Raw genomic sequence first — 27,371 nt, 5'->3', positions numbered from 1 at the left:
ACAATTAAGACTGGTTGAATTCGCCTAACAGTTGTATCCCTCACTCCTGTGTTTGATGGAGACTTGGTCTGCAATTGTTTTTCAACTTCATCAAAATATTTTAATGTTCCTGCCTCAGAGGGTTTAGAGTCCATTATCAAATTACAATTATTATCTACACGATGATTTTCAGACTTATTGTCGATACTAAGACAGGAATTCAGGCTCGATGAAGTTTTTTCCAAGTTAGAGTCAATGCAAACCTTAGATGTTTTTTCGCTATCTTCAAATTTAAGTTTCTTAGCACTACTGCCCTCTCCAGCTGGCTCAAAAGGGAATTTTCTTTTCTTCTTTAATGCCTCCTAAATAAAATTTTAATTGTAATGTGTAACTGTTATCAAAACTGTATGTAACTGTTATATTTGTGGTACATGAAACCTTCTCTATGTAATGTTCAAAAGAAAAACTCAAAAAAAATTTACCCGGGTATGCTAGCTTCAGTGTACTACAGGAAGGTAAAGTTTATTAAAGAAGATTTACTACTAAGTATAGGACCCACAGCAAAAAATCATTGATTTAAAAAAAATCTCATTTCAGTGGAAGTTTTTACCTAGGAAAATGAGAGGAAAATGGTGGAATTAAAATGTATAACTTTAGGCTTAAATGAATCAGTAGTAACATTGTTGAAATAAATCAGAAGGTGCCAAAAACTACTTTTGGGCTCAAAAAGGGGAGAAACAAAAATGAAATCGAAAAAAAGCTGCCACTTGTAGTACTTGAAAGACGGAAAGTATTAGCTTCTAAAAATAATTTTCAAACAATTACTATTTGCGTGAATAATAAAAACTTGCGATTTCATTGTTTCTGAAAATTGTATGTACAGAGGAAAAGATTTACAAGCAAAAAAAATTTTAACAGATACTTCCATGGTTATGCTGCATAATGAATTTCTTATTAGTTAAATGTATTTGCGATATAAATGTTGCAAACCATGCGTTAATTCAAAATATTGAATACGATTTTTTTGTATTTATAAAAAAGGTGATGGATCATTTTGTGAATTCTAGAGCGAAATTACAACTTAAAATATTTATGATAAAAGACAAAATACAGAAGTAATAGATATCTGGATCCCACGAAAACCGTATGGAGAGGAGAAAAATTTTCTGTATGTGGTAGAAGTCATGAAGTTGTTGAATGGCCAGTTCATCTTGAAAACAGATAAAAAACTATTTATAAAGTAAATAAGTTAGAAGAATCCATAAATTACTGAAAAAATCCTTCAAAGGTTTTGTTTATATTAAATAAAGATTACAATTTCATAAAAAGTATTTATTACGTAAATGTTCTGTTATAACGTTTTTGATAACGAAAAAATAAAAATACGACAATAAGAAAAAAAATTTGACCATAAGTCAATATAAGTTTTTTCTCTAAAAAACAAAGAACATTTTTTTAACTAATAGAAAAAACTAGTTTTTTGAGTTTGAAAAATTTTAAAACACATGAAAAATTTTTACAAAAACATTTCAAGGCTAGTGCTAAGGTTCAATAGATAACAATTCTTTAAGTAATAAAATAATTAAGGAAGCAATAACTGTTATAAAACTATTCAATCATAAAAATTTTTGGCGCAGTTTTTACTTTTCATAATATTTCCAGTGTACAATTTGAAATTAATATGAAAATTACATCTTACAAGAATTTTCGAGTAATAAAGAAATTAATGCACTTATTTAAGCATGGTCTTTGAACTGAAAAACAAGATATCAACATTTCACACCTCACTTATTTTAAAAATTTAATTGATGGTTACACATTAAATTAATTGATGGTCCAGCTGGTGAGCCTGAAATATTTTCTTATACAATTTGTAGCTGATAATTTTATTCAAACCTAAAAAAAGTTTTTTCCTTAATATGGACGTTCAAATTACTATTCGAGTTATACAAGAATGAAAATGATATATACCCTTGAAACGAAAAATATGACAATTTCAATTTAAATTAATAATCTTCATTCAACTTATCCTAATTTTTTAAATTATTGTAAAAAATAGAAAGTGAAAATAGAGAATTGTATTTCATCAGAAAAAGATTGTTTTCAAATACTTAACAATCATTCAAACTTAAATTCAAATAGAGCAATTTTTACAATACAGGGTGGCCCATTTTAATCTATGGACCCAAATTTCTTCTAAACTACGAGGTCTACAAAAAAATAGTTCAGACGAAAGTTGGGCAGGACAGAGGGGGCCATTTGATGGTACCATTAGTTTTGACCTTAAAGTCAGTTTATGCACTTAGATTTACAGTATACCTACTACAGGAGTTGCTTTGGTTAGCTTGTACCGCTCAGAACAAGAACAAGGGCCTGATTCACACCTTCCATAAACTAAATTCCGTCCGAGATAAACTGTCACGTTAAATTATTATGTATAAATCTATACATCTTTTTTCGAGCTGTCATGTGTTCATTTATGTACATCACTTATTTTCGTAGGTGGTCAAATGCCAGTTTATCGCCAAAATTGCAATTTTTTACTTTTGCTGGAGATTACAATGTCAGACCTGGTTCGTGGCAATTTTTCGGCGATTTTTTAATATTTTATTGAATTAACATCTATTTGAATCAAACAAATTAATTTACAAAATCGTACAGTGAAAGAAAAGGATAGTTTTTAAAGATAAGCTGGAATTTCAAATGAAATTTAATGTAGAATTCTCTAGTTAACAATTTGACTAAAACAATTTCCAAGTATAATAAGTGATTTATGATAAACTGAAGATAAGTAAAATCACGAAATTTTCGAAACAACATGTATCAATAATAGATTAGGTATATCTATTAAGATATTAACGAAATTTTGACTTTTTAATCATTCTTGGAAAAAACGTTTTTATCAAGTCGTTAACTATAGAATTCTAACTTGCGGTCAATTCGAAGTTATAAATTTTTTAAAACCAATACTACATTTTTCAGATGTAAAATTATAAATGTACCAAGTGTTGAATAGTTATAAAACGGTTATTTTCATTACATATAAATAGCAAAATATTAACAACATATAAATATTAACAACACTTTTACAGGTTACTCTATCTTCACTATAATAAGTGTTAGTTCCTCCTTAGATGTGATAAAAAATTTTTGTATTCCATAAATTTGCATATTTATTATGTACAGGGTGACCTATTTTAATCTATGGACCCGAATTTCTTCTAAACTACAAGGTCTACAAAAAAATAGTTCAGACGAAAGTTGGGCAGACCAGAGGGGGCCATTTGATGGTACCATTAGTTTTGACCTTGAAGTCAGTTTATGCACTTAGATTTACAGTATACCTACTACAGGAGTTGCTTTGGTTAGCTTGTACCGCTCAGAACAAGAACAAGGGCCTGATTCACACCTTCCATAAACTAAATTCCGTCCGAGATAAACTGTCACGTTAAATTATTATGTATAAATCTATACATCTTTTTTCGAGCTGTCATGTGTTCATTTATGTACATCACTTATTTTCGTAGGTGGTCAAATGCCAGTTTATCGCCAAAATTGCGATTTTTTACTTTTGCTGGAGATTACAATGTCAGACCTGGCTCGTGGCAATTTTTCGGCGATTTTTTAATATTTTATTGAATTAATATCTATTTGAATCAAACAAATTAATTTACAAAATCGTACAGTGAAAGAAAAGGATAGTTTTTAAAGATAAGCTGGAATTTCAAATGAAATTTAATGTAGAATTCTCTAGTTAACAATTTGACTAAAACAATTTCCAAGTATAATAAGTGATTTATGATAAACTGAAGATAAGTAAAATCACGAAATTTTCGAAACAACATGTATCAATAATAGATTAGGTATATCTATTAAGATATTAACGAAATTTTGACTTTTTAATCATTCTTGGAAAAAAACGTTTTTATCAAGTCGTTAACTATAGAATTCTAACTTGTCAAAATAAATGCAGGCATCAAACTAATTGTTCGTTTAATTGTAAAGATTAGTCCATTAATAAATACAAGATCTTATAATAAAACAAAATCGTAGCTTATCAATACAATTGTTTTTCACGGATAATGCAATTTTCCTTAGCATAAGCTTGAGGAACTTATTTCAGTTTACTTTGTGATTATCTTCCTAAAAATTTGTTTGGGCAATTTATCGGTACTATTATTTCTCGACTACTTTGCTTTGGACTACTTTTGCTTTTATAAATGAAAATTATCGAGCTTTTATGTTAGACATTGATTTTTTTTGTATTATTTTACTTCTTATGTAAATCTAAATTACTATTTACATTTCGTGTACCCGAAACAAATTTTTTAATATGGCTGATTATCCACTAACAGAAATTGTTGATATGATATTAGTTTTAGGGGAATGTCGCAACAATTACGCCGCTGCATCAATACTTTATGCTGTACGATTTCCAGATAGAAGACACCCTACTGATGTGACAATAAGAACCCTAACAGAAAGAGCTCGCGAAGGGCATCTTGTTCGTCAACGCCGACATCATGATTATGAAGATAATGATGTGTGAACATTAACAATTCTTGCAGCTGTCCATTTAGATCCGCACATTAGTACTCGACAGATTGAAAGAGAAACGGGTATACCGCAATGTACCGTTTCAAGAATCTTGCGATTTTTAAATTATCATGCTTACCATATTACTCTAACGCAAGCCTTACAACCTCGTCATGTTGTAGCTCGAATTAATTTCTGCCAATGGGCTTTGCGAGTCATTCAAAATGATCCCCATTTCTTTCGCTATGTTCTTTTCTCGGATGAAGCTAATTTTTACAGCGACGGGCAACTGAACAGACATAACTGTCACTATTGGTCGTACAAAAATCCTTACTGGTACAGAGCTGTAGACCACCAAAATCGGTGGAGCCTCATGGTCTGGTGCGGAATTGTAAATGGGTATTTGATTGGACCCTACTTTTTTGATCAAAATGTTAACAGGTTTAGCTACTTAGCATTGGTACGGGAGCACTTACCTGGTCTGTTGGAAAATGTTGACTTGGCAACACGGCAAAGAATGTGGCTTCAACAAGATGGTGCTCCACCTCATTTTGCACTGATTGTACGGAAGTTTTTAAACAACCGTTATCAGGGCAGGTGGATAGAACGAGGAGGCCCAATTGAATGGCCTGCTTGTTCACCAGATCTCACGTCACCCGACTTTTTTTTGTGGGGGGACGTGAAAAATGTTGTTTTTGCACAACGGCCAACAACGCGAGAGGATATGATGGACCGGATCCGTACAGCTTGCGCAGCCATTCCTCGAGAAACATTGCTCAGGACTGTGGACAGTTTTGAAAGACGTGTGCGCATGTGTCTTCAAGCCAACGGACAAAATTTCGAACAATTTATCCGTGGCTAAATGCAGCTATTGTGAGTGGCAAGGGGACTCACGATAATCAAGCACCCCGACGTGAGAGGCTAGGGGACTCACGATAATCAAGCATCTCGACGTGAGAGGCTAGGGGACTCACGATAATCAAGCACCCCGACGTGAGAGGCTAGGGGACTCACGATAATCAAGCACCCCGACATGAGAGGCAAAGGGACTCACGATAATCTGGCACCCCAAAGGAAACAGAAGTTACTACGTCCACGTCGTTGTTTCCGGGTAACGCTAAAAGTAAGATAAAAGTACTTTTGTTTTGCTATTTCCGCATTAAAAAATGCCACCGCCTATTAATAAGAATCAGCAATTGAAAACTTGCTGATTGACTTTTTAAATTGACCCTAATGTGACCTTTTAAAGGTTAGGTTTATCATGAACATGTAAGAGTAATAACATTCTTTAGGACCTAATCTCAAAAAACAAGGATTGCAGTCAAAAGCAGGATTTATGAATACAAAAATGCTTTACGACCTTGAAATAACCTTCAAAATTTATCTCAAGGTCAAGATAATTAAAGTAATTTGTACTTTTACAATTTATTGATCTTTCTCAAGCATTATGAACTGTAGTGTTACCCAGAAAACCACATCATTTTTGAAAAATTACGTCGAATCGTTTTTTTAGACATTTGACCTTCATTTTCAACTTTTCAAGGTCACAAAAACAATTTTCACAGACAAATTTGATGTTAAATTTCCCGCTTTTTTCAAATCCGCACTCAAAAATAGGGGTTACCATTTGAAAAAACCATCTTGACCTTGAAATGACCTTCAAAACTGACTTCAAGGTCAAAACTAATGGTACCATCAAATGGCCCCCTCTGTCCTGCCCAACTTTCGTCTGAACTATTTTTTTGAAGACCTCGTAGTTTAGAAGAAATTCGGGTCCATAGATTAAAATAGGTCACCCTGTACATAATAAATATGCAAATTTATGGAATACAAAAATTTTTTATCACGTCTAAGGAGGAACTAACACTTATTATAGTGAAGATAGAGTAACCTGTAAAAGTGTTGTTAATATTTATATGTTGTTAATATATTGCTATTTATATGTAATGAAAATAACCGTTTTATAACTATTCAACACTTGGTACATTTATAATTTTACATCTGAAAAATGTAGTATTGGTTTTAAAAAATTTATAACTTCGAATTGACCGCAAGTTAGAATTCTATAGTTAACGACTTGATAAAAACGTTTTTTTCCAAGAATGATTAAAAAGTCAAAATTTCGTTAATATCTTAATAGATATACCTAATCTATTATTGATACATGTTGTTTCGAAAATTTCGTGATTTTACTTATCTTCAGTTTATCATAAATCACTTATTATACTTGGAAATTGTTTTAGTCAAATTGTTAACTAGAGAATTCTACATTAAATTTCATTTGAAATTTCAGCTTATCTTTAAGAACCATCCTTTTCTTTCACTGTACGATTTTGTAAATTAATTTGTTTGATTCAAATAGATGTTAATTCAATAAAATATTAAAAAATCGCCGAAAAATTGCCACGAGCCAGGTCTGACATTGTAATCTCCAGCAAAAGTAAAAAATCGCAATTTTGGCGATAAACTGGCATTTGACCACCTACGAAAATAAGTGATGTACATAAATAAACACATGACAGCTCGAAAAAAGATGTATAGATTTATACATAATAATTTAACGTGACAGTTTATCTCGGACGGAATTTAGTTTATGGAAGGTGTGAATCAGGCCCTTGTTCTTGTTCTGAGCGGTACAAGCTAACCAAAGCAACTCCTGTAGTAGGTATACTGTAAATCTAAGTGCATAAACTGACTTCAAGGTCAAAACTAATGGTACCATCAAATGGCCCCCTCTGTCCTGCCCAACTTTCGTCTGAACTATTTTTTTGTAGACCTCGTAGTTTAGAAGAAATTCGGGTCCATAGATTAAAATAGGTCACCCTGTACATAATAAATATGCAAATTTATGGAATACAAAAATTTTTTATCACATCTAAGGAGGAACTAACACTTATTATAGTGAAGATAGAGTAACCTGTAAAAGTGTTGTTAATATTTATATGTTGTTAATATATTGCTATTTATATGTAATGAAAATAACCGTTTTATAACTATTCAACACTTGGTACATTTATAATTTTACATCTGAAAAATGTAGTATTGGTTTTAAAAAATTTATAACTTCGAATTGACCGCAAGTTAGAATTCTATAGTTAACGACTTGATAAAAACGTTTTTTTCCAAGAATGATTAAAAAGTCAAAATTTCGTTAATATCTTAATAGATATATCTAATCTATTATTGATACATGTTGTTTCGAAAATTTCGTGATTTTACTTATCTTCAGTTTATCATAAATCACTTATTATACTTGGAAATTGTTTTAGTCAAATTGTTAACTAGAGAATTCTACATTAAATTTCATTCGAAATTCCAGCTTATCTTTAAAAACTATCCTTTTCTTTCACTGTACGATTTTGTAAATTAATTTGTTTGATTCAAATAGATGTTAATTCAATAAAATATTAAAAAATCGCCGAAAAATTGCCACGAGCCAGGTCTGACATTGTAATCTCCAGCAAAAGTAAAAAATCGCAATTTTGGCGATAAACTGGCATTTGACCACCTACGAAAATAAGTAATGTACATAAATGAACACATGACAGCTCGAAAAAAGATGTATAGATTTATACATAATAATTTAACGTGACAGTTTATCTCGGACGGAATTTAGTTTATGGAAGGTGTGAATCAGGCCCTTGTTCTTGTTCTGAGCGGTACAAGCTAACCAAAGCAACTCCTGTAGTAGGTATACTGTAAATCTAAGTGCATATATAGTTTCTACGCACTTAGATTGTAACATCTTTTACACACTTTTATCTACACAATTTTATGCGTTTTAAGTGTATAACTCATGATTAAGAGCGTTAAAAAATTTACATACTTAAGTGCATAAAATCTTTGCACTTGGGTTTGTAGTTTATATCTATATGTATGGCCTCGGTCATAAATACAAATATGTTGCCTGTAGAAGTTATTTAGTTAGCTCGGAGCAAGACTACGTGTTCCGTTTTAAAAGCCAGAGTCCTCCAAACGCACTGGATCTCTAAGCCGAACAAATCTACTGAAGCTAGCATTTGGTTATTTTTGTCTACAGCCATTGTTTACGAAAACAAAAAGTATTTGTTCATGATTAAGAGTGTAAAAAATGTTTAATGTGTTCAAGTGATTCAAATTTTCAATGGCAACATCAATTTGCACTTCCTTCATAATTGTAAAGCAACTTGACGGTTTCAGACTTGTATATTTATAAAAGAGGATAAAGAAGGTTACACAAGGCATTATTGAAATTATTAGATTATGGGAGAATAAATATATTTTTTTACCTTTGACGAAGTGTTGTCATGTGTCCTTTGTGAAGCTTTAGGTAATACAACCTCGTCGTCAGACGAACTGATAGTAATTACCTCACTTATTTTCGAGAACATTGTATATTCGTTAAACACTCTAGTTATATTAAATAATAACTGCAGTCAAAATTCAAGTCTTTCTTGACTCCAACGTCAATAGTTCTGGATAAGTCTTAACTTGCACAAATTTAGATACCGCATTCAAACAGCACTTTTCACAGGTGTAACTTGCTTTTTGGCGTACTGTATACGATAGCAAACAATAATAGGTACTACCGATTCTACACGAAGGATATATAAGTATACACACGTACTATAAATTCTGACTTTTCTGCACTATGTAGGTACTGTGCTTACACTCAGCATGGCACGAGGCTTTGAGTAGAGAATGAGAATGGCTGCTACCGTATATATATATATGTTTCAGCTACCTGGCATGTTATGAGTGGTGGAAGCATTGCATGACGTATATGAGGCGGGAACAACCGCGCAAGCAAAACAAAGAAGAAAACTGCGCCATTTAAGTACCTGAGTAAGCGATATATCGCAAGATCGATACTGTCTGGCGGTAAATTCAAACGTCACACATTAATCTGACAACCCTGTACTCTCTATGCAATTCAAACAAGGCGTGTAGTTATATCAGTTGACTTGAATCAACTGGTTACAATTTCAATCAACTCATAATTTTTATCCAAAAAATGCTGACAACTTAGTGTTACAACTTTATAATATCAGCAATCACTAAAAATTACATTTTACCAGAAATAATGACTTTTAAGATCACCAAACTATTTTATAAGTGTGATCTAACAACATGATCTATGATTAAGATGAGTGATCTAAGATCTAACCTCTTATTAAAATAGGGTTATGGGGTTATTGGCACTTAAGGTCAAATATCTCAATAAATATTAAAGACAATCTACGATTTAATGTATTTTGACTTTTGGTAACTGAAAATAATCTTATATTAAAAAAAAAACTATAAATTATTTTAGACTTTTCGTCTTTACCGCCACAAGTATTAAATATGGTGGAGCCAATCAGCGCAGAGCAGTACCCCCTCTCCACAAGTCTAGAGGCTTTGAAGCACTAGCGCCAAACTCAACGTTAAATTGGATGAGGTGGCAATTTTTATAAACCTACCTAGACAGGAGGCTTTCTCCCTTATCCACTGTTCGGTTACTGTTTGGAATTCGGGAACGCAGTTCCATCACTTTTCATCCAATTTCATTCGTGCCTTTGGCGCCATATACACGCTCGGCCCTACTTATCTCTGACACGGTGTGTATACTCAACGTAGTCTGCTAATCAGCTTTTGCTTATTATACTTATAGCGGAACGAATGGATGTATGCAGCTTATAAGTACGTATTGTAAGGATTTTTATATTTTTTATTGTCACATTATCCCTTAAAATAATTCATAAGGCTAATTATAAGAAGTTACTTATTTACAAAATTTTGCGATTTACGTAAATATATTAATTAAACCATTATGTAGTTTTTTAATCATTGTATAAAAAAAATACTATGTAAAGCATATTTAAGTTAGTTTTGTCCGCATCTGTCTGACATTATGTAAAAGTGACTTAAAATTCTGATTCGGTTATGTGCGTGGCTTAATTCATTGCTTATAACTTTTGTTCATCTATTTTGACATTTTAATTTTCTCGATTGATTTCATATACTTAAGTTTTCACTATACATGACATAGTAATATTCATTCATGATATTTTATCAATATTTACAGATGCAATAAAGCTTCTGGATCAAATAAAATTAACCTACCATATGAGACAGCAGGAGCGCACACCAGTGACTAATATTTGCAGGAATTCATCTTTTCACATTATGGGAGCCAATATTTGGCTCGCTGCTATCAAAAAGCAGAGTATGACATGCATGGTATTTAAATTTCTCCTCAATATCATCGATGCAATGCGATCTCATTTTGTGGAAATATCTCTGAAGGAAAAAGCACAAGTTACCGGACACTTTTATTGGATTGGATGAAAAGGCATCAAATTGATGCAATAAGCTTTTCTTTTATATTATTAGAAGATATATAATGAGTCTACAGTGTCAAGTGATCAGTACTCATGTTGTTCGAAAGGTTAATGTGGTTTTTTTTTTTTTTTTTTTTTTTTTAATTTTGTAACACTTGTGGTAGAGTTTTAACCAAACTTTTATGATGTTTCAGTCGTTATGAAATCATATTAGGTCTGGTATACCCGAGAGCTCGAATGCAAAATGCAAAATCAAAATTTGTGTTAAAATAAACATTCTGTCATAAAATCACAATTTTGGAATTTATGATAAAATCAAAGTTTCAAACGAAACAGTCTATTAGTTTTATACCGTCAGATGAAGAGTTTGAATCAGTGAGGTAAATAATTTTGTATTCTTTGATTCTTTTCAATATTTTTTAAAAAACTCATATTTTATACTTGTAGATACTACACAACAAAAGATATTTCGTTGTCTTTCTGCGTCATTCCTCTAGTTTAGGAAGTTGGATACACTAAAATAAAAGTCAAAGCAATACTAAAATCAAATTACGAGTCATCTTAATTTGAGAAAAAAATGAAATACGTGTTCATAGACCATTGAACACAGCTTGAGTTCAGTTGATCTGCTTGAAAGGCAAAGCCAAGTTCAAAAGTATTTGAGAATGCTGTATTTTGGCATGAAAGAAACTTAACAATTAGACAATATTGATCTGTTAGAGACTGATATAAATAACATATAGACACATACTCCAGATTCTTCTGTGTTTAAGGTACTTTTTGCTGAAAAGTTTGAAAAGTATAATTATAATTGATAATGCTTTTGATTATATTTTATACAAGTAATTTTTTTAGGTATAGTGTTTTAAAATAAACTGCACAATTTATTATACATTTAATTTTTATTACTCAAATGAGTGCTGTTTTGAACAAAGTAAATCAAGCAAGATTTTCATGTAACAAAAATGTTTTAAAAAATAAATACAAAAATAAATTTTTTACAAACGAACTTATTATTATTTGGTTCTACAATCCAATTTCCACTTTACATCAAGTTACAAAAATAAAGTTATACTTAAAACAATGGTTTTTACAATTAAAAGGTAAATGACTTTCTTTTCTCTCTTAAGTCCTGTTTTATTTCACTCATAATTTGTATGTTACACACATTTTTTCACACATATGGCTTAATATTAATTTAAGTATGAAGAAAACAGTTATGTGATTTTTGACAAAAATAGTGTACAACTTCATTAAAACAATTGTATTGAACAACTGACTGTACATCATACTAAATATATTGTGTGAGAAGTCAAATACTGTGGCACTACAAATAATAAATTCATGAAAGACGTTTATATTATTTCACTTTACAAAACATCAATGTTACTATTTTTAAGAAAGGGTTGCTATTACTTTTTAAAAAACGGTGTTTTTTAAATAAATCATCTTTTAAAATCCAATTATTTCTTAAAGTTCGGCAATAGGCCGTATAATGGCGAAGATTCTCTTTAAAGTTAGATTTTTTGCATGATACTACTCCAACTAAAGCGTATGTTCTATTTTTGATTATCAATTTTGTTGGAATACTTCTTAAATAATTTTCATTTAAAAATTCTAGGATGTCGATGAATAAAAAGTTTTCTAATTCGTTACCGTTGTTCTGGGCATAATAGTTATCAATGTACGAATTGAGTTCTTTGATATTTAATAATTCTAATTCTAATTGAGGTTTTAATTTGATAAAAAAAACATTTGTTACACATTTTTCAAATAATTTGATTATAAGATGACCAAGATTTTGTTTATAATATAAAATATTATTTTTGACATCAAAATGTTGCATGCAAATTAAAAATCTATTCTCATACAGTGTTCTTTCCTTAGCATTTAAAATAAAATCTATCAAAATACCTCTAAAACACGACTTACCTTTACAACCAACGTCAACAATTCCTTGAAATTCAGCATAGTTTCTGTAGGCGTTACTGTATAATTCAAAAACAGTGTCAAACAAGCACGTACTTTTATATATATAGATTTCGTTATTGTGTATGATAGGTTTTAAAAGTAACCCATTTTTCAACAAATCAATTGAAAATTTTGATTTAGGTCTATTATATAAAATCACTATATCTTTCTAAAGTTCTAAGTATTTACCTCTTGTTTTACAAACAATTTTGTTTGGGCTGTCAATAGACATATTTTTGTAATCAGATTCGTTCAACTTTGGGAGAGCTTTACTCTGATTCTCTAAATAAGCTTTGGTTAAACGAATCGAACCGTCAAGAAAATCTATATATATGGCAAGAAACAGTTGACCACAAATCGGCCGACTTATAGATGTTATATGTCTGAGATCTGCGAAAAAAGACTCCGACCGTCCTGAGGATGCAACATTTGTGTCTGAACAAAAATATTTTGTCACAATATTCGTCCATGTAACTGCTTCTAAGGACAACAAAAAAAAATTTTTGGCAAATTCTGGACAGAAAAAGTTATTTCCACCGTTTTCACAAATATATGATAAGGCTTCTTTTTCCAAGGTTTTAAGGACTCCAGAAAGACTATCGGTCCCAACTTGAATTTCATCGTATGTTTCATATTGAAAATCTACACTGTCTGGTCGCTGTTCTTGACAAAAATCACATGTACAATTTTCTTCGCAGCAAGCACACTTTTCACCTTTTATTATACATAATAATTTATCTAAATGTCTTTGGACTTCTGATTCATCATTTACACCAGGGCTCCGGCAAACTAGCATGATCGAAAAAAAAATTTCTTTAAATTCTGCATAGCTGTAGCACTTACTTAAATAAGATATTAGTCTTAAATAAAAATCTTTTACGTTAGAGTTGTAATTTTTAAATAATGGCCAACGCGTTATTGATTTAATCAGGTGTGCAATGTCCGACCTTAAAAAACAGGGAGGCATTTTAGTTTCTTTTCCCGTAAGGACATTAAAACAAATAGATAAATAATGTTTTGTTAAACAGTTGTTAAATGCCATGCAGATAGAGCTTTGTAAAGCACTGGAACCATCGGTAACGATTTCCTTCGGTATTAGAGCACCATCTTCCATCCACTGAGAAAAAGCGTCTTTTAGATATATAGCGGATTGATATTCCGATACAAATTGAAATATAGGGTAGATTTTTTGTCCTATCGATATACTCATGACGTATAAAAAAATATGCGATGATGGCTCCCCATTTGTTGTAATTTTTTTTATGAAACGGCCAGCTGCATCCATAGATACAGAGATATTTTTCAAGTTTCTTACTGTATTCCACAAATCTATTTGTTCGAGTGTCCAAAACGTTACAGAAAAAGGGAAATTTCCTATCTGTTTGATAGTTTTATTCCATTTATCGTTCATTTTCATAGCTATAATAGCTTCTACTACATTTTTTGATTGAGAAACTCCGTACTTTTTGTGGATTGCTTCTTGACGAGATTTCCGCAATACTGGAGTATTATGCACGAGAGGGCCTTCAACATCGCCATAATTTATACACTTTTGAGCTTCTAATCTCTTAACTTTTAGGGCTTTCATGTGCACAAGATCTTTTTGAGTTTCTTTTCGAAGAGCTCCAGAAAGATGTCTTTTTTTAAAATGACGGATATTTTTGGAGTCATACGTAGTTATATTGAATACATACTTTTCAGTCATCAAAATAGATATTCCTTCTACTGTATTGCCACATTCATTACACACCCCATTAAATTTGATTAGATCGTTTTGTTGTAGAACGGACCCCTTTTTGAAAGAAAACGCACAGGGTAAGAGTTGATTGAACCAAATTTTTTCAGCTACACTGTGTGTCCACTCTTCAGGCAATATTTTTTTATTCTTTGCATTTAACACTGGTCTCACTTTTTCTAATTCCACATCATCAAAAATTATGTTGAAATTTAAAACAGAACTATTTAAGACAGACTTTTTACTTTTCAATTTGGCACTTGCACATACTGTTTGATTTTTTAATAACGTATCTAATTTTATTTTTAGACCATTCCAATTTTTAAAAACATAAAAGTAAATAGCTTTACCACTCAACGCATTATTAAGCTTTAAACTGGCTTTTTGCCAAACAGCATTTGACTTAGCTAGTAATTTTCCAGTCTCATCATAAATCACCATATTCTGCAGAATTTCAAACAGCTGATCAACCTGTACAGCTGGATTTCGAGGCATTGTAGCTATGTTTACTTCTGAAATCAATTAAAAATATTCAGATGTGTCAATCTTATCTGCAACAACAGCTTCTGGCGCGTCGAAATACAGAGTGAAATTTACGAATGTCCTGTGAATACTGTTAGCTGGTTCGATGATTGTTCGAAGAGCTATATTTACCTCTGACTTTGCCCTCTTACAATTAGTGTCCTCATATTCATTACTTAACTCATAATTCTTTATTTTAGTATGCTGCTTGTGTCCTGAAAAAATAAAATTATTGTAATAATGCAAAAAGCAAGTCCTGAATCCTAAATATATCATGATGATTTGTAACCGTGAAAACCCATAACCAACAAAAAAAAAATTTCTCACCATATCACAATACTTATGTCATCAGGCGTTGCACTGATATTTTATTCTCAGAAAGCATATTTTTTTACTTCAAACAAAAAATAGAAAAAGTGTAGCGATCCAAGAATAAAAGTTGCCGCGCAGGTCAATCAGCTGATCGCTGACTGCTTCTTCGTACCTGTCATGATGCATGTAGATATAGATATATGAGAGTACATCCGAGCTCGTCTGGACGAGATTCGTTGAAAAACGTGAAAAACACCCGTTACTACTTTATTTTGATTGCTTACCTTTGATATCGAATATTGTTTGGAATCCGCATTTGAGGAGAAAACGATTGATTACTGTACTGTATTGATTACTTTTGATTTTAAATGATTTCTATCAATGTGAAGGATTTATTTCTGCGCCTGAATTGCAGGAACGGAATAGGACCAAAAAGTCACTAGGGAAAGTTACTAGATATTTTCCCCACTCACGGCCATAATATTAAATTTATTATTTGCTAATTTTATTGCATTCACATCGATCAACCACTTCATATGTGCAATCCGCAAAAGAGGAGGAATCGAATTCTGTAGGCAAAATTTTCTTTTAACAAAATCTAGCACCTGAAAAAAAGGTTTTTTTATTCCAGCGCCGCGCCAATTTTCACAGTTTTCTTTTGCAAATATCTCGAGAACTAGTCATCCGCAAATAAAAATACAAGTGGAGAGAATTTCGGCAAATAAGGAGGAATCGTTCAAGCCTTGAACAATTACGCAATGTCAATGTTTAATATTTGCGGGCGCTAACTTCACAAGTCTCGTGTCACGAGCCCTCGCCTCTCTCCTTCTCTATCTTACACACATGCTCACCCAATCATACCTCACACACTTTCAATCCCTTTTATGGTCTTCGGTCCTTCTCTCTCCTCTGGCTCGTAGTCCGCGGCACCGAGAACACACATTAAGTAATGTGTTATAGATGTACATATAGAAAATATATATGTTATTCTAGGACTCGGTAGCCACCGATGACTTTCCCCGAAATATAGGTAAACAGTGACGTGATAGCTTTAGCCACCACGTCACATGTTTGGCTTTGATAGAAAAAGAAATTGTTTTGTGTATTATCGTCGATATTACAGTAGATCGCGTTAGCGCTATGTTGCTAATTCCAATAGATGTTTCACATCAAAAAGCAGAGGCCCAGTGGATGAGCCCTGTGGTACACTCGAGGTCACAGCAAGAAAAGCGGATCGCCCACCATTCAACCCACTCACAGCCTGAGAATGACCCGTGAGATATTTGTGAAACCCTCGCAAAGAGCTCCCAACAAAGCCTAAGCAGATCATCTTTTGCGTCCCTCTATGCCTCCTAAATCCTGACTGCAAAGGTGAGAGCAAACTATTGGTTTCCAGAAAATCAGCAATTCTTTTTGCTATCACATTATCGAATACCTTTGCAAAGTAAATAATGTTAGCGATTGGCTGAAAGTCTCCCAGCACTCGAGGATTTGCCAACTTGGGCAAAAGGATAATTATTGATTGCTTCCACTTGGTCGGATGAATACCACTCACAAGCGACAAATTAAAAATTCTAGTTAAATACGGCACAATAACATTAGGCATGGATTTAAAGTAAACAAGTGCAAGCCCATCTAGACTGCAGCCTCGCGAGCTCTCCAGACAAGCAAAAAAGGCCTCTCTTACTTCACTTTTGGTACACGGGTTCAAGGTAAAGCGTTGGGCACAGGCAGGCGACTTCGCGATTATACTTTACAGATCTGTACTTGTAAAGGCCGCGTGTATACTGGACATATGGACATATGTAAAAAGTGCCTTGCTACGTCACCGAGTTAATCAGCGCCAATTAGTGCAGACTTATCGCGACCAACTACTCCATACCGACGAAAAATACTCCAGGTCTCCGTGTGTCCATGAACAAGCCACAACAAATCACGCAAGTATATTTCTTTTGAAAGTTGAAGTTCTATCTTGGTGACACACCTCAGATCCCTGTAATGCGACAACATCGACAAGCAACCCATTGTCCGTGCAAGCCTATACACCCGATCACACTCCTGGCATTTGGCCCGCAATTCCGCGTTGAACCAGGGCACCGGTTTCCACCGTAACAACCTTGTTTTGATTGGCGCATGCACATCCAAGGCTGCCCTAATGGCACCCGTTGAAGCAGCAAGAACGTCATTAATGTCTCCTGTGGCTAAGCTTTGTGAGCTAATGGCTGTTGCAACACTAGCGGTGAAAGCTTCCGAGTCGAGCCTGCTGAAGTCACGCATCGTACGCCATAGGAGCTCTTTGGGAATGTTAATCGCGTAATCGATGAAAATATAATTGTGACCATTAATGTAGAGTGATGGAGAGGAAACCACGCGAACCACTTTATTCTTCGCACTATAACCATGATAACATCGAGCCAAGTTCCGCCCGTATACATATATCGAAGGGACACGCTTCAAAATCGTGACCGATCACAGTAGTCTCCAGTGGTTAGTAAATGTCAACAACCCGACTGGACGACTGTTAAGGTGGGCCATGAAGCTTCAAAGCCACGGCTTCGATGTTAAACACCGGAAAGAGACGAAAATCTGCGTGCCTGACGCCCTGTCGTGAATGTACGAGGATAACGAGAATTGCACTGTGGCAGCACTAGTATGGGAACCCTCGGCTGGAGATCCTAAGTGTCAAGAGATGGTACAAAAGGTACGGGAAGACTCACGGGGACAACTGCGATAAAAAATCGTCGGGGGATACTTTACGGTTGACGAGACTCTCGGTGACACCAATGCCTGGAAGCTGGTATTTCCTAAAAGCCAGCACAACCAAGTGCTTCAGGAGTGTCATGACGTACTATCTGTCAGCCATCTTGGCCGCGACAAGTAATTCGTGCGTGTCTGCTGGTTGTACTACTGGCGGGAATACTACTAGGATGTTGCCCGTTACGTGCAGAGCTGCTTGGTTTGCCAACAAATCAAGGATAGACCAGAGGCTACCCCTGGGACTTATGGGGCGTAGAGTCTTCACCGTTCCATGGCAGGTAGTGACAGCTGACATGATGGGCCCTCTGCTCAAGACGACGCACGGCCACGATTACATGCTTGCTTTCGAGGATTTATTTGTACGTTGGCCCGTCTAACGACTCGGGATCCGAAGAAAAAGTGGTCAGCGATCCTCAACTACCCTTGGAAAGCAGCGAACAGGCGAAGCAGGACCCACCTAATTCGAGTCTAATTGATGTAAGCGAGGCTGCCAGACTACCAACGCCAAAGCGAGGCCGCCCGCGTACAGCGACCCACCGCTGCTAAGACTCCTGTGAGCGATGGCAAACCACGTGACGATATCCGAGCATGCGACTAAGTGACGGGTCAGTCGCCAAACGACGCACGATGTTTGCGACCCCAAAAACTAGTGAGATGTTAGTACTGTAAGCTCCTCTATCCAATCTAATCATATTTTTTTCTTCTTTCCCCACTTTTTATTCTTTTTCTTTTCTGGGGCTGGATTATTACAGATGTAGTAGACATCACCATTGAGCCTTGGTGTTCTCATAAGGCGACTCAGGCATGCCCAAAATGAGCGTGAGGCCAACGAGCTCGTTGAGGCCTTCGAACAAGGCGTGTGGAGGCGGAGGAGACTCTGGAGTTAGCGATTGAGCCCCACAGCGATGATCAGGCGGACCCACCACCGACGGGCCTGCCCATCCCAGAGGCCATGGAGGCTCCACAGCTGCTAGATCCCAGCCAACGGTATATAACCTCCGAGGCCTCTGCAGGCCTAGACGCCACCTGGCAAGGTGTCCAGGGGCGTCTTGACCGGGCTCGCGAGCGGGTTGTGGCGAGTCGCAAGGAGGCGATCGCCGCGTTTGTGGAGGTCGAGGCCTTTGTTCGAAAACACAGCTCTATGACCACAACCACTAAGGCCGAGAAAAAGGCCATTATCAGCCGTAAGAGTTTCGCGGCCTTCCTCAAAACGTGGAAGGAGATGTGGACGCGTCTCTACGAAGAGGAGCGCCAGCGTTCTGAGCAGTCTTGGCAAAGAGGATTTTCGCGTACCCCCACCACTATCGGAACTTTCCGTTAGAAAAGTTCTGAAGCCAATCAGAGCAGAGCTACAGCAGGAATGTATGGAAAGACTTAATTCTCCTGAGATTCCCGTATACTAAGGTGTGCTCAATCATTTAACAACAGGGCTCCCAAATCTTTTAAATTAACAACAATGACCCAGGGCGCTTACTGGCTACTCCATTAAATAATTAATTATTAAGTGATAACGCAAGCGCCTATCACCCAACGACCCGGGATGCTTGCTGGTCACTCTAATAAATAATAACGCAAGCACCGATCACCCGATGACCTGGGGCGCTTACTGGCTACCTCGATAATTAATAAAAATCGAATAAATAAATTTTAAAACAAAAAGTTTTTTTATTTTGAATCCACCAGATGGAAAACTTTTTTTCTATTACTTAAAGTGATGAAACGAATATTGTATAAAAATATTTCTTACAAAACCTATGTGGTAGTTTACTATCTGAGCTTTTTAGTAAAAAATGACGAAAAAAAATTCTACGTGTCAAAAATTGTTTTTAGTTGTAATGGTAATAGTTCCGGTCTCATACCATTAAGATTTAGAACCACTTCTTCACTTGGGATAAAATGTGTATTTCCACTTTTACTTACGGCTTGCCGGGCTACTAGCACTTTACTATCCATTCTTACCGTCATATAATTCTTTTTCTTTGATTGAATGAGTTTATTGACTAGTAAGCCAGTAAGCACCCCAGATCATCGATCATCGAGTGATAGTCACTTGCGTTATTATTCAAGATTTAATTATTTATTAGAGTAGCAAGTAAGCACCCCTAGTCATTGGGTGATAAGCGCTTGTGTTATTAGTTAATAATTTATTATTTAACAGAGCGGCAAGTAAGCGTCTGGGCTCATTGGGTGATAGGCGCGTGTGTTGTTAGTTGATAATTTATTATTTTACAGAGTGGCCAGTAAGCGCCCCAGCTCATCGGGTATTAGACTCTTGTGTTATCAGTTAATAATTAATTATTTAATTGCGTGGCTAATAAGCACGTTGAGTGACTGGGTAAAAGTTGCTTGTGTTATAATTTAATATATTATTATTTAATAGTGAGGCCAGTAAGCACCCTAGGTCATCGGGTGATAGCCGCTTGTGATATAAATTAATAATTTATTACTTAATAGAGTGGCTAATAAGAACTTCGAGTGATCGGGTGAAAGGTGCTTATGTTATTATTAAATAATGTATTATTGAATAGTGTGGCCAGTGAGTGCCCAAGTGCTAGGCGCTTGTGTTAACAGTTAATAATTAATTATTTAATAAAGTGGTCAGTAAGCGCCCTGGGTCATTGGTTGATATGTACTCGTGTTAATAATTTAAAAGATTTAAGAGCCTTGGTGTTAAGTGACCGCGCATGCCTTAGTAAGTATACATAAATTCTAGGACAAATAAGTCTTCCCCTACACTCTAGCTGTAGCTCTGCTCTGATTGGCTGCGGAGCTTTTCCAACGGAAAGTTCTGATAGTGGTGGGGGTACGCGAAGATTCTCTTTGCCAACATTGGTGCCGAGGAGGCCCAATGCTTCGAGGAGGAGCGCGGCAAACGGAGCCAGGTGGAAGCCGAGGCCTGGTAACTCCGCCAGGAGGCCGAGCGCCTCTTGATGAGGGCCTGCATGGTCGAAGCCCAGGCGACGGGAAACACCACCCACTCCGTCTACTGTTACATGTGCGGCGTCAGGGGGTTAAGCACTCCAAGGAGTGCCAGAGGTGCTCCGATCATTATAAATACCAGCGCGTGGGTGGGGACTGGGTCTGCGAGTGACTCAGTCCGGGACCAGCCGATCCACGGCACACCAGTGGACAAAGATGCATCACCCCACCGAATGTCTTTTTTTTATTTTTTTATTATCTTTTCTTTTTTCTCTTCTTGTAATTCTCCCCTGGCAATAAATAGTGCCCCTTTTTTTTGTACCCGTTGATTTTTCTTACCTTCCGTTTTTCTTTTTCCTCTCGCAAGCTTCAACCCCAGCTTTCCTAAATGGCGCCTACGATAGAGAGTTGAAAACCCCGGTATCCCAGAGAGTTGGATATCCTCCAACGTCTAGTTGGAGGGTATGACGGTGAGGGACCGTTAAGCTATTCCCGAAAGGCTAGCATAGGTAGGGAAGTAGGGAAAAGAGGAGAAAGAGTTCAAGGGACTAGATAGGAAAGGGATAAGGGAAAAGAGGGAAAAGTAAGGAAAAGAAATTGAGAGAGAGAAGATAAGCTTGGGCTTTGGAGCACGCGTGAAGCGATTTTGTTTTCTTTCGTCGAGAAGCGTTTTTGCCTGATTAGAGGCGTTTTCTTGGTGTTGTGGCTGTGATCGGTTTTGCTGTGGCCTTTGGTGTCTTTGGGTAGGACGTTCAGGGTGACCAAAGTGGGTGCTGGAGGCTGCTGTGAAAGCAGATGACCACAAGTTCCACGAGAGGTGGAATGTTCCCCCAGCAAGATCAACGCAAGGCTAACGTTGGTGACCTTGACCTCCAGACACTGCCAGTAGGGACGCCTACTGGCCCCAGCGTATACACGACAGCTCCTTTGTAACTTCCGGAGTCCGCATCTGTGTCACCGTAAGTACCGGTCCCAAGGTGACCGTTCTCTTGTAAAGGGCAGCGGCCCTCGATTAGTCTGCGTAGTCTGCCCATGCCCCTATTTTGCGCTGTGATCTTTTTGAGCAATCGTGCTCGACGCGCAATTACACACACACACTCACTCCTACACCCACGAGTACTTTTTCGTATTCTATTATATTTTCTGAATATATTGATTTATTTTTAAATTACTACTCGCGAGTGCTTGTTCCTTCGTGTACCTTATTCCCCCCCCCTCTTTGTGTTACTACGAGACAGTCGCGAGAAGCGAAGTTAACCTAGGTCACCAGCGATCCCTAGACCCAGCGGTGTCTCGAAAGGTGAGACTCGCGTATATATATTTTACAGGGAGTGCCGCCGAGGGTATCCGGGCAACACAAGCCCAGTCAAGGTCGAAGTTTCCGCTTCGTTATTCCGCCTCGGTAGTACCCCGTAACTGTGTAGTTGAGTTAATATTTTAATGTAAGAAAATTTCTGAAGCCTTAATGCATTGGCAATGAATAGCATTCTTCCTATTGAATCTGTAGCCTCAAGAAGTTCTAAAATCAAAACATAAAAACGGTAGAGTATTTTTTGCGCAACATACATTTTGTATGATACTCGCATTATAATACTGTTTAGTACTCATACTTACACAAAATCAAACGAAATAATATTTACTCTTGACAGGTACTTCGTATAAACCTCATATTAAATACAATAATGCCTTACTATGTCGAAAGTATATGCAAATATTAGAGCATTATTTTAATCCATTCAAAAAAAGGTTTATATACAGTACCAGCCAAAAGTTAATATCATTTTTTTTTTTTTTCGTTAGAGTACGAATACTAAAAGGTATTATACGATACCTCTACCATATTTGTTTGAATTTCAGAACTTTTCAAGGGTACAGATTCATCAGGAAGAATGCTATTCATTGCCAGTGTATGAAGGCTTTAGAAATTCCTTACATTAAAATATTAACTCAACAACACATCAAACTTACCTAACTTTTTGTTGTGAGGAAAGGTATTCTTTTGTGGATATCATAACTTTTCAGGAAAATACAATTTTTTAAATGTTCGTATTAAAAACTTAATTACATTAGATATCACTCATACTAGAAAGTACTGGATAGAAACGAAGTCTGTACAACATAGCTACGGTGATCTTCTATGGTTTCACTAAATTTCTACTTAAAGAAGCTCATATAAAGATGTTTTAAATATATGAATGTGTGCAGACGTTAATTTGTACAAATAACTCAGAAATTTACCGACCAAAATCAATTTTCTTAAAAATACTGTTTTAGGATTTTCACCTATAATGCTTTTTCCCTTTTCTTTGTTTTATTGAACTACTGTATCATATGTTTCTCAGCAATTTTTTTTTTTAAGCTAATTACATAAATTAAATTACTTTTTTTACATAAAATACTTTAGTAACTATACGCACCAAAAATCTCAAATGTGTCACTTATTCAACTAGCTTTCATTCTTAAATCTTTCTTATGTATTAATGGGATCTAAACTTTCTAAGTTACAGTTATTTAATAACCATGTGGTTCTCACAACAAGTGACAGCTTACTACGGAAATACGTATGAAAACCGTAAAGCGATGTACAAGTCACTTGAATAATTGATTTTATTAAACAATTTCTTATTTCACTTCTACTTAAAAAATTAATTATTAGTGTGTAATTATTAGCTACCCAAATCACTGAATGAAATGAGGCTTAGGTTTACAGCTTGTTATTTAGGGCACTTTGAAAAATAATATGAGTTTCCTTTTATATTTTACTACTATTTAATAGGACTACAGCTGTGTTGCAAGATTTTTTGTAAGTGGCTGTTTTATGAATTATACATAAATCAGTTAATTTTTCGATTGCATCTTTGACTCATAATACAAGGTTAAAAAAGATATTAAAAATATGGTTATGTTTTGGTGGTCTGTCAATTTATTTTTCTCCTAGAGCTCCAAATTATGTCACCAAATGTGGGCTTGATTAATTATGAGTAACGGTAGAGTAAATCGGCAATGCTATTTTTTTTTTTTTTTAATAAAATGATAGTTTTTTTTGGTAAATTTTGTTAATTAACTAGTTACTTAAAAGGATGTTATTATTGAGGTAAAAATTTAATTTTCTTTTTATTATCGATAATTTATATTTGTCATAAAAATCAAACTCTTTCTACTTTTAATTTGTCTACGAAAATCGTTAAAACGGGTAATAATTGAATACTATTACTAAAGCAATAAAAAATTTATAGCTGATAATTCATTGATTTATTACAAATCCCTATTCAGATACTACAATTCAGGTGTTTACGTTTAAAGTGCACAAAATTCAGGGTTAGAACGATAGGATATTGATGTATTCGAGATACTTACATTTCTGTGCGTATCCAAAATTTGCCACTTAACAAAGGTGCCTGTACATGAGCGTCTTAAAATCTTAAGCCTGTAAGCCACATCTATGCTAGGTGATTAAAGTCAAACTGATATTAAGGGCATTCCGTATATCATTTACAATTTCTGCTTTATCGACTTTTATATAATAAAAGATTATTGTTGATAACTAATTATATAACTATTTAAACCCAAAATGATGAGAAGAGCCCCTAAGCTGGTACTTTGAAGAAACGATTAAGCCTAAATTTAACACAATTTGTTGCGAATTGAGAGAAAAAAGTTACATTTCAGATTGTGCATACTGACTTACTTTTTTATGATCACGAAATGTAACTTTTTTCTCTAAGTTCACAACAAATTGTATTGAATTTAGGCTTGATTGTTTCTTCAAAGTACCGGCTTTGGGGCTCTTCTCATCATTTTGGGTTTAAATAGTTATATAATTAGTTATTAACAGTAGTTTTTTATCATAGAGAAGACGCTAAAGTAGAAATTTTAAATAATATACGGAATGCCCTGTTATGACCTAAGCCTTCGGCACGGAGCAAGAAAAAAGAGTTAACCCATAAAAAAAAGCGAGTAAACGCTGGCCCGTGCATATATATATATATATATATATATATATATATATATATATATATATATATGTATATGTATGTGTGTATGTGTATGTACGTGTGTATATATATATTATAATAATGGCAATAATAGTAATAATACATTAGACTAATCGTAGTGTTTCATGATCAGCATGTTGTTATTTTGAAGCAAAGTTGGTACAATTTACTTTGCAATAGTGTTTTGCGGGAAGTCCCGCACTCTGTACTCACTACTTATAAAGAAAAATTGATGTCTCCTTTTACAATAGCATGTACATAATTATCAATATTTTGCTAGAATTATGAAAGCTCTGGAGTAAATATTTATCGTGTATACTTAGCTACTTTGAGGTTATTTTTTTGGAAAATATGACAGAATGATTTTCTCTTAAATTATACACAGTGTGGTCGAATGGAACTTCAGTAAATTACTTAAATATAAACTTTAGGACATGTGGTATAATAAACAGCAATGGTATGGTCATTGTTGTGCTACGTTTAAATAATAAAACATCATTATAAAAAAAAAAAAAAAAAAAAAAAAAAAAAATAAGCACTTCAGGAGTGCAGGCAGAAGTCAAAACTTGAACTAATGGCGCGCTGGGCACTTTTTTGAGTGAGCATTTTTAGGTGCGCTCGCGACATGTAAAATTGTACATAAAAAATCAAGTTTATCAAAGCAATTCGGGCACTTTTTGAATGGACATAAAGTATAATAATATAGAAACTATATTCAAAGGAAGTGGTTTTATTTGAATGAGAAAAAATTAGTAAAAAGTAAATACAAAATTAATCAATTTTTTTTAAAAAATACTAGAGCAGTAAAACAAGTCAAATGAAATATTGAAACAAATAAATTTTCCGCTTAATATTCATTTATAAAATAAATATAAAAAATTATCAATCTCGTCAGTCGCGAGGGCACGAACGAATGCCCATGCAAGGACTGCGTATCAGCGTTGGTCTGAGCATTATTTCACGCTCACAGTTCATGCTTGATCGCACATAGCGCCGCTGACTGGATCCCACAAAAGAACTACTTCGCGCGAAAATTCGAATTCAAAATCGTATGATTTTTTTAACAGACAGTAGACACGAAAATTCGAATTCGAAAGAATTCTTGGTATACTATTTATGTATGTAATCATACAACATTATCCAATATTTTTAGGCATTAATTAGCCAATACAAACAAAGATTTCTTTCGAATTTAAATTTCTGCGCCTACTGTCTGCTACAAAAATCACACGATTTTGAATTTGAATTCTCGCGCAAAGTAGTTCGCAGTAGGATCCAGGCAGCGGCGCTACGTGCGATCAAGCATAAACTGTGAGCGTGGAATAATGCTCAGACCAACGCTGCTCTGTCGCTGCTGCGTATAGCAGGCAGCGCTCTCGCATACCTATACACTCTGAGTATACATATAGGTATGTAATCTTGTCTGTCGCGAGAGCACGAACGAATGACCATGCAAAGAGCGCGTATAGTATACATATATTATAAGAATACACGCGGAGTATATCTGTGTAAAATCTCACCCGTCGCGAGAACGGCTGAAAATGCTTACCCACAAAAGTGCCCAACGTGCCATAAGAAGTTTTTACTTTAAAAAATACATTTAAGGCCAAATGGAGTAATCAAGCAAGAAACTAATATAGGTAATGCTTATAAAAATACATTAAATAATACGAATCTGGCTTTTTCTACTTACTTTCTGATGTTTATATAAAATAAAAGATTTTCTGCCAGCAATCCCCACCCTTCCTTTTTTTAACGCTCATAAATATTATCACTGATTAGCATAGCACGCTACTAATGTTTTGTTTTTTCAAGAGGCATATAATACGAAATTAATGAAATAACGAAATGTATTTACTCATTTCTAAAGAATTAAAAAAATAATCCAAATTTTAATTGATGCTCACTACTTGCTCGACTGTCCTCTTTACATACAATAATTTATGGATCCTTTGACGTAAGTACACGTAAAAAACATTAAAAAACAAATAAAATTGTTTATGTAATGCAAAAATGTTGCGACACTTACATGACGATACCAGAACTACTGAAACAATGAGTATATACTTTAGGAGTGCGTTTGCATTACCAGCGCAGCAGAAGCTATAGGGCACATAACCATTGTGAAAGAAATACCGCGAACCTAGTACTAGTAACAGGGAAAAAAGTAGTAATAAGTTAATTATAATATACATAGTGATAAACCTTCTCGCATACCGCTATTTGTTCGTCGTGTCAAGTCTCAAGTGTCACTATGTACGTATAATATTTTCGACAATATAAGAAATATGTTGTTATAATTTTCGAAAGCCTTAGTTTAAGTTAAAATTTAGGTTAAGAGTA

The 27,371-nt window shown here is 34.8% G+C and overlaps 1 protein-coding gene across 1 annotated transcript; it reads left to right on the top strand.

Annotated features, from left to right (window-relative positions):
- The first annotated feature begins 4,365 nt into the window (after positions 1-4,365).
- On the top strand, positions 4,366-5,377 carry LOC149374598 (uncharacterized). The gene is made up of 2 exons (XM_089592486.1): positions 4,366-4,405; positions 4,548-5,377. The coding sequence occupies exons 1-2, from the start codon at positions 4,366-4,368 to the stop codon at positions 5,375-5,377; spliced, it is 870 nt and encodes a 289-aa protein (XP_089448612.1).
- The last annotated feature ends 21,994 nt before the right edge of the window (positions 5,378-27,371 follow it).

The sequence above is a fragment of the Copidosoma floridanum genome, unplaced genomic scaffold, assembly GCF_036245765.1.
Source record: "Copidosoma floridanum isolate Cflo_tuat_1 unplaced genomic scaffold, Cflo_Japanese_pri ptg000018l, whole genome shotgun sequence".
Lineage (NCBI taxonomy): Eukaryota > Metazoa > Arthropoda > Insecta > Hymenoptera > Encyrtidae > Copidosoma > Copidosoma floridanum.
This window is presented reverse-complemented; position numbering and strand designations above follow the sequence as displayed.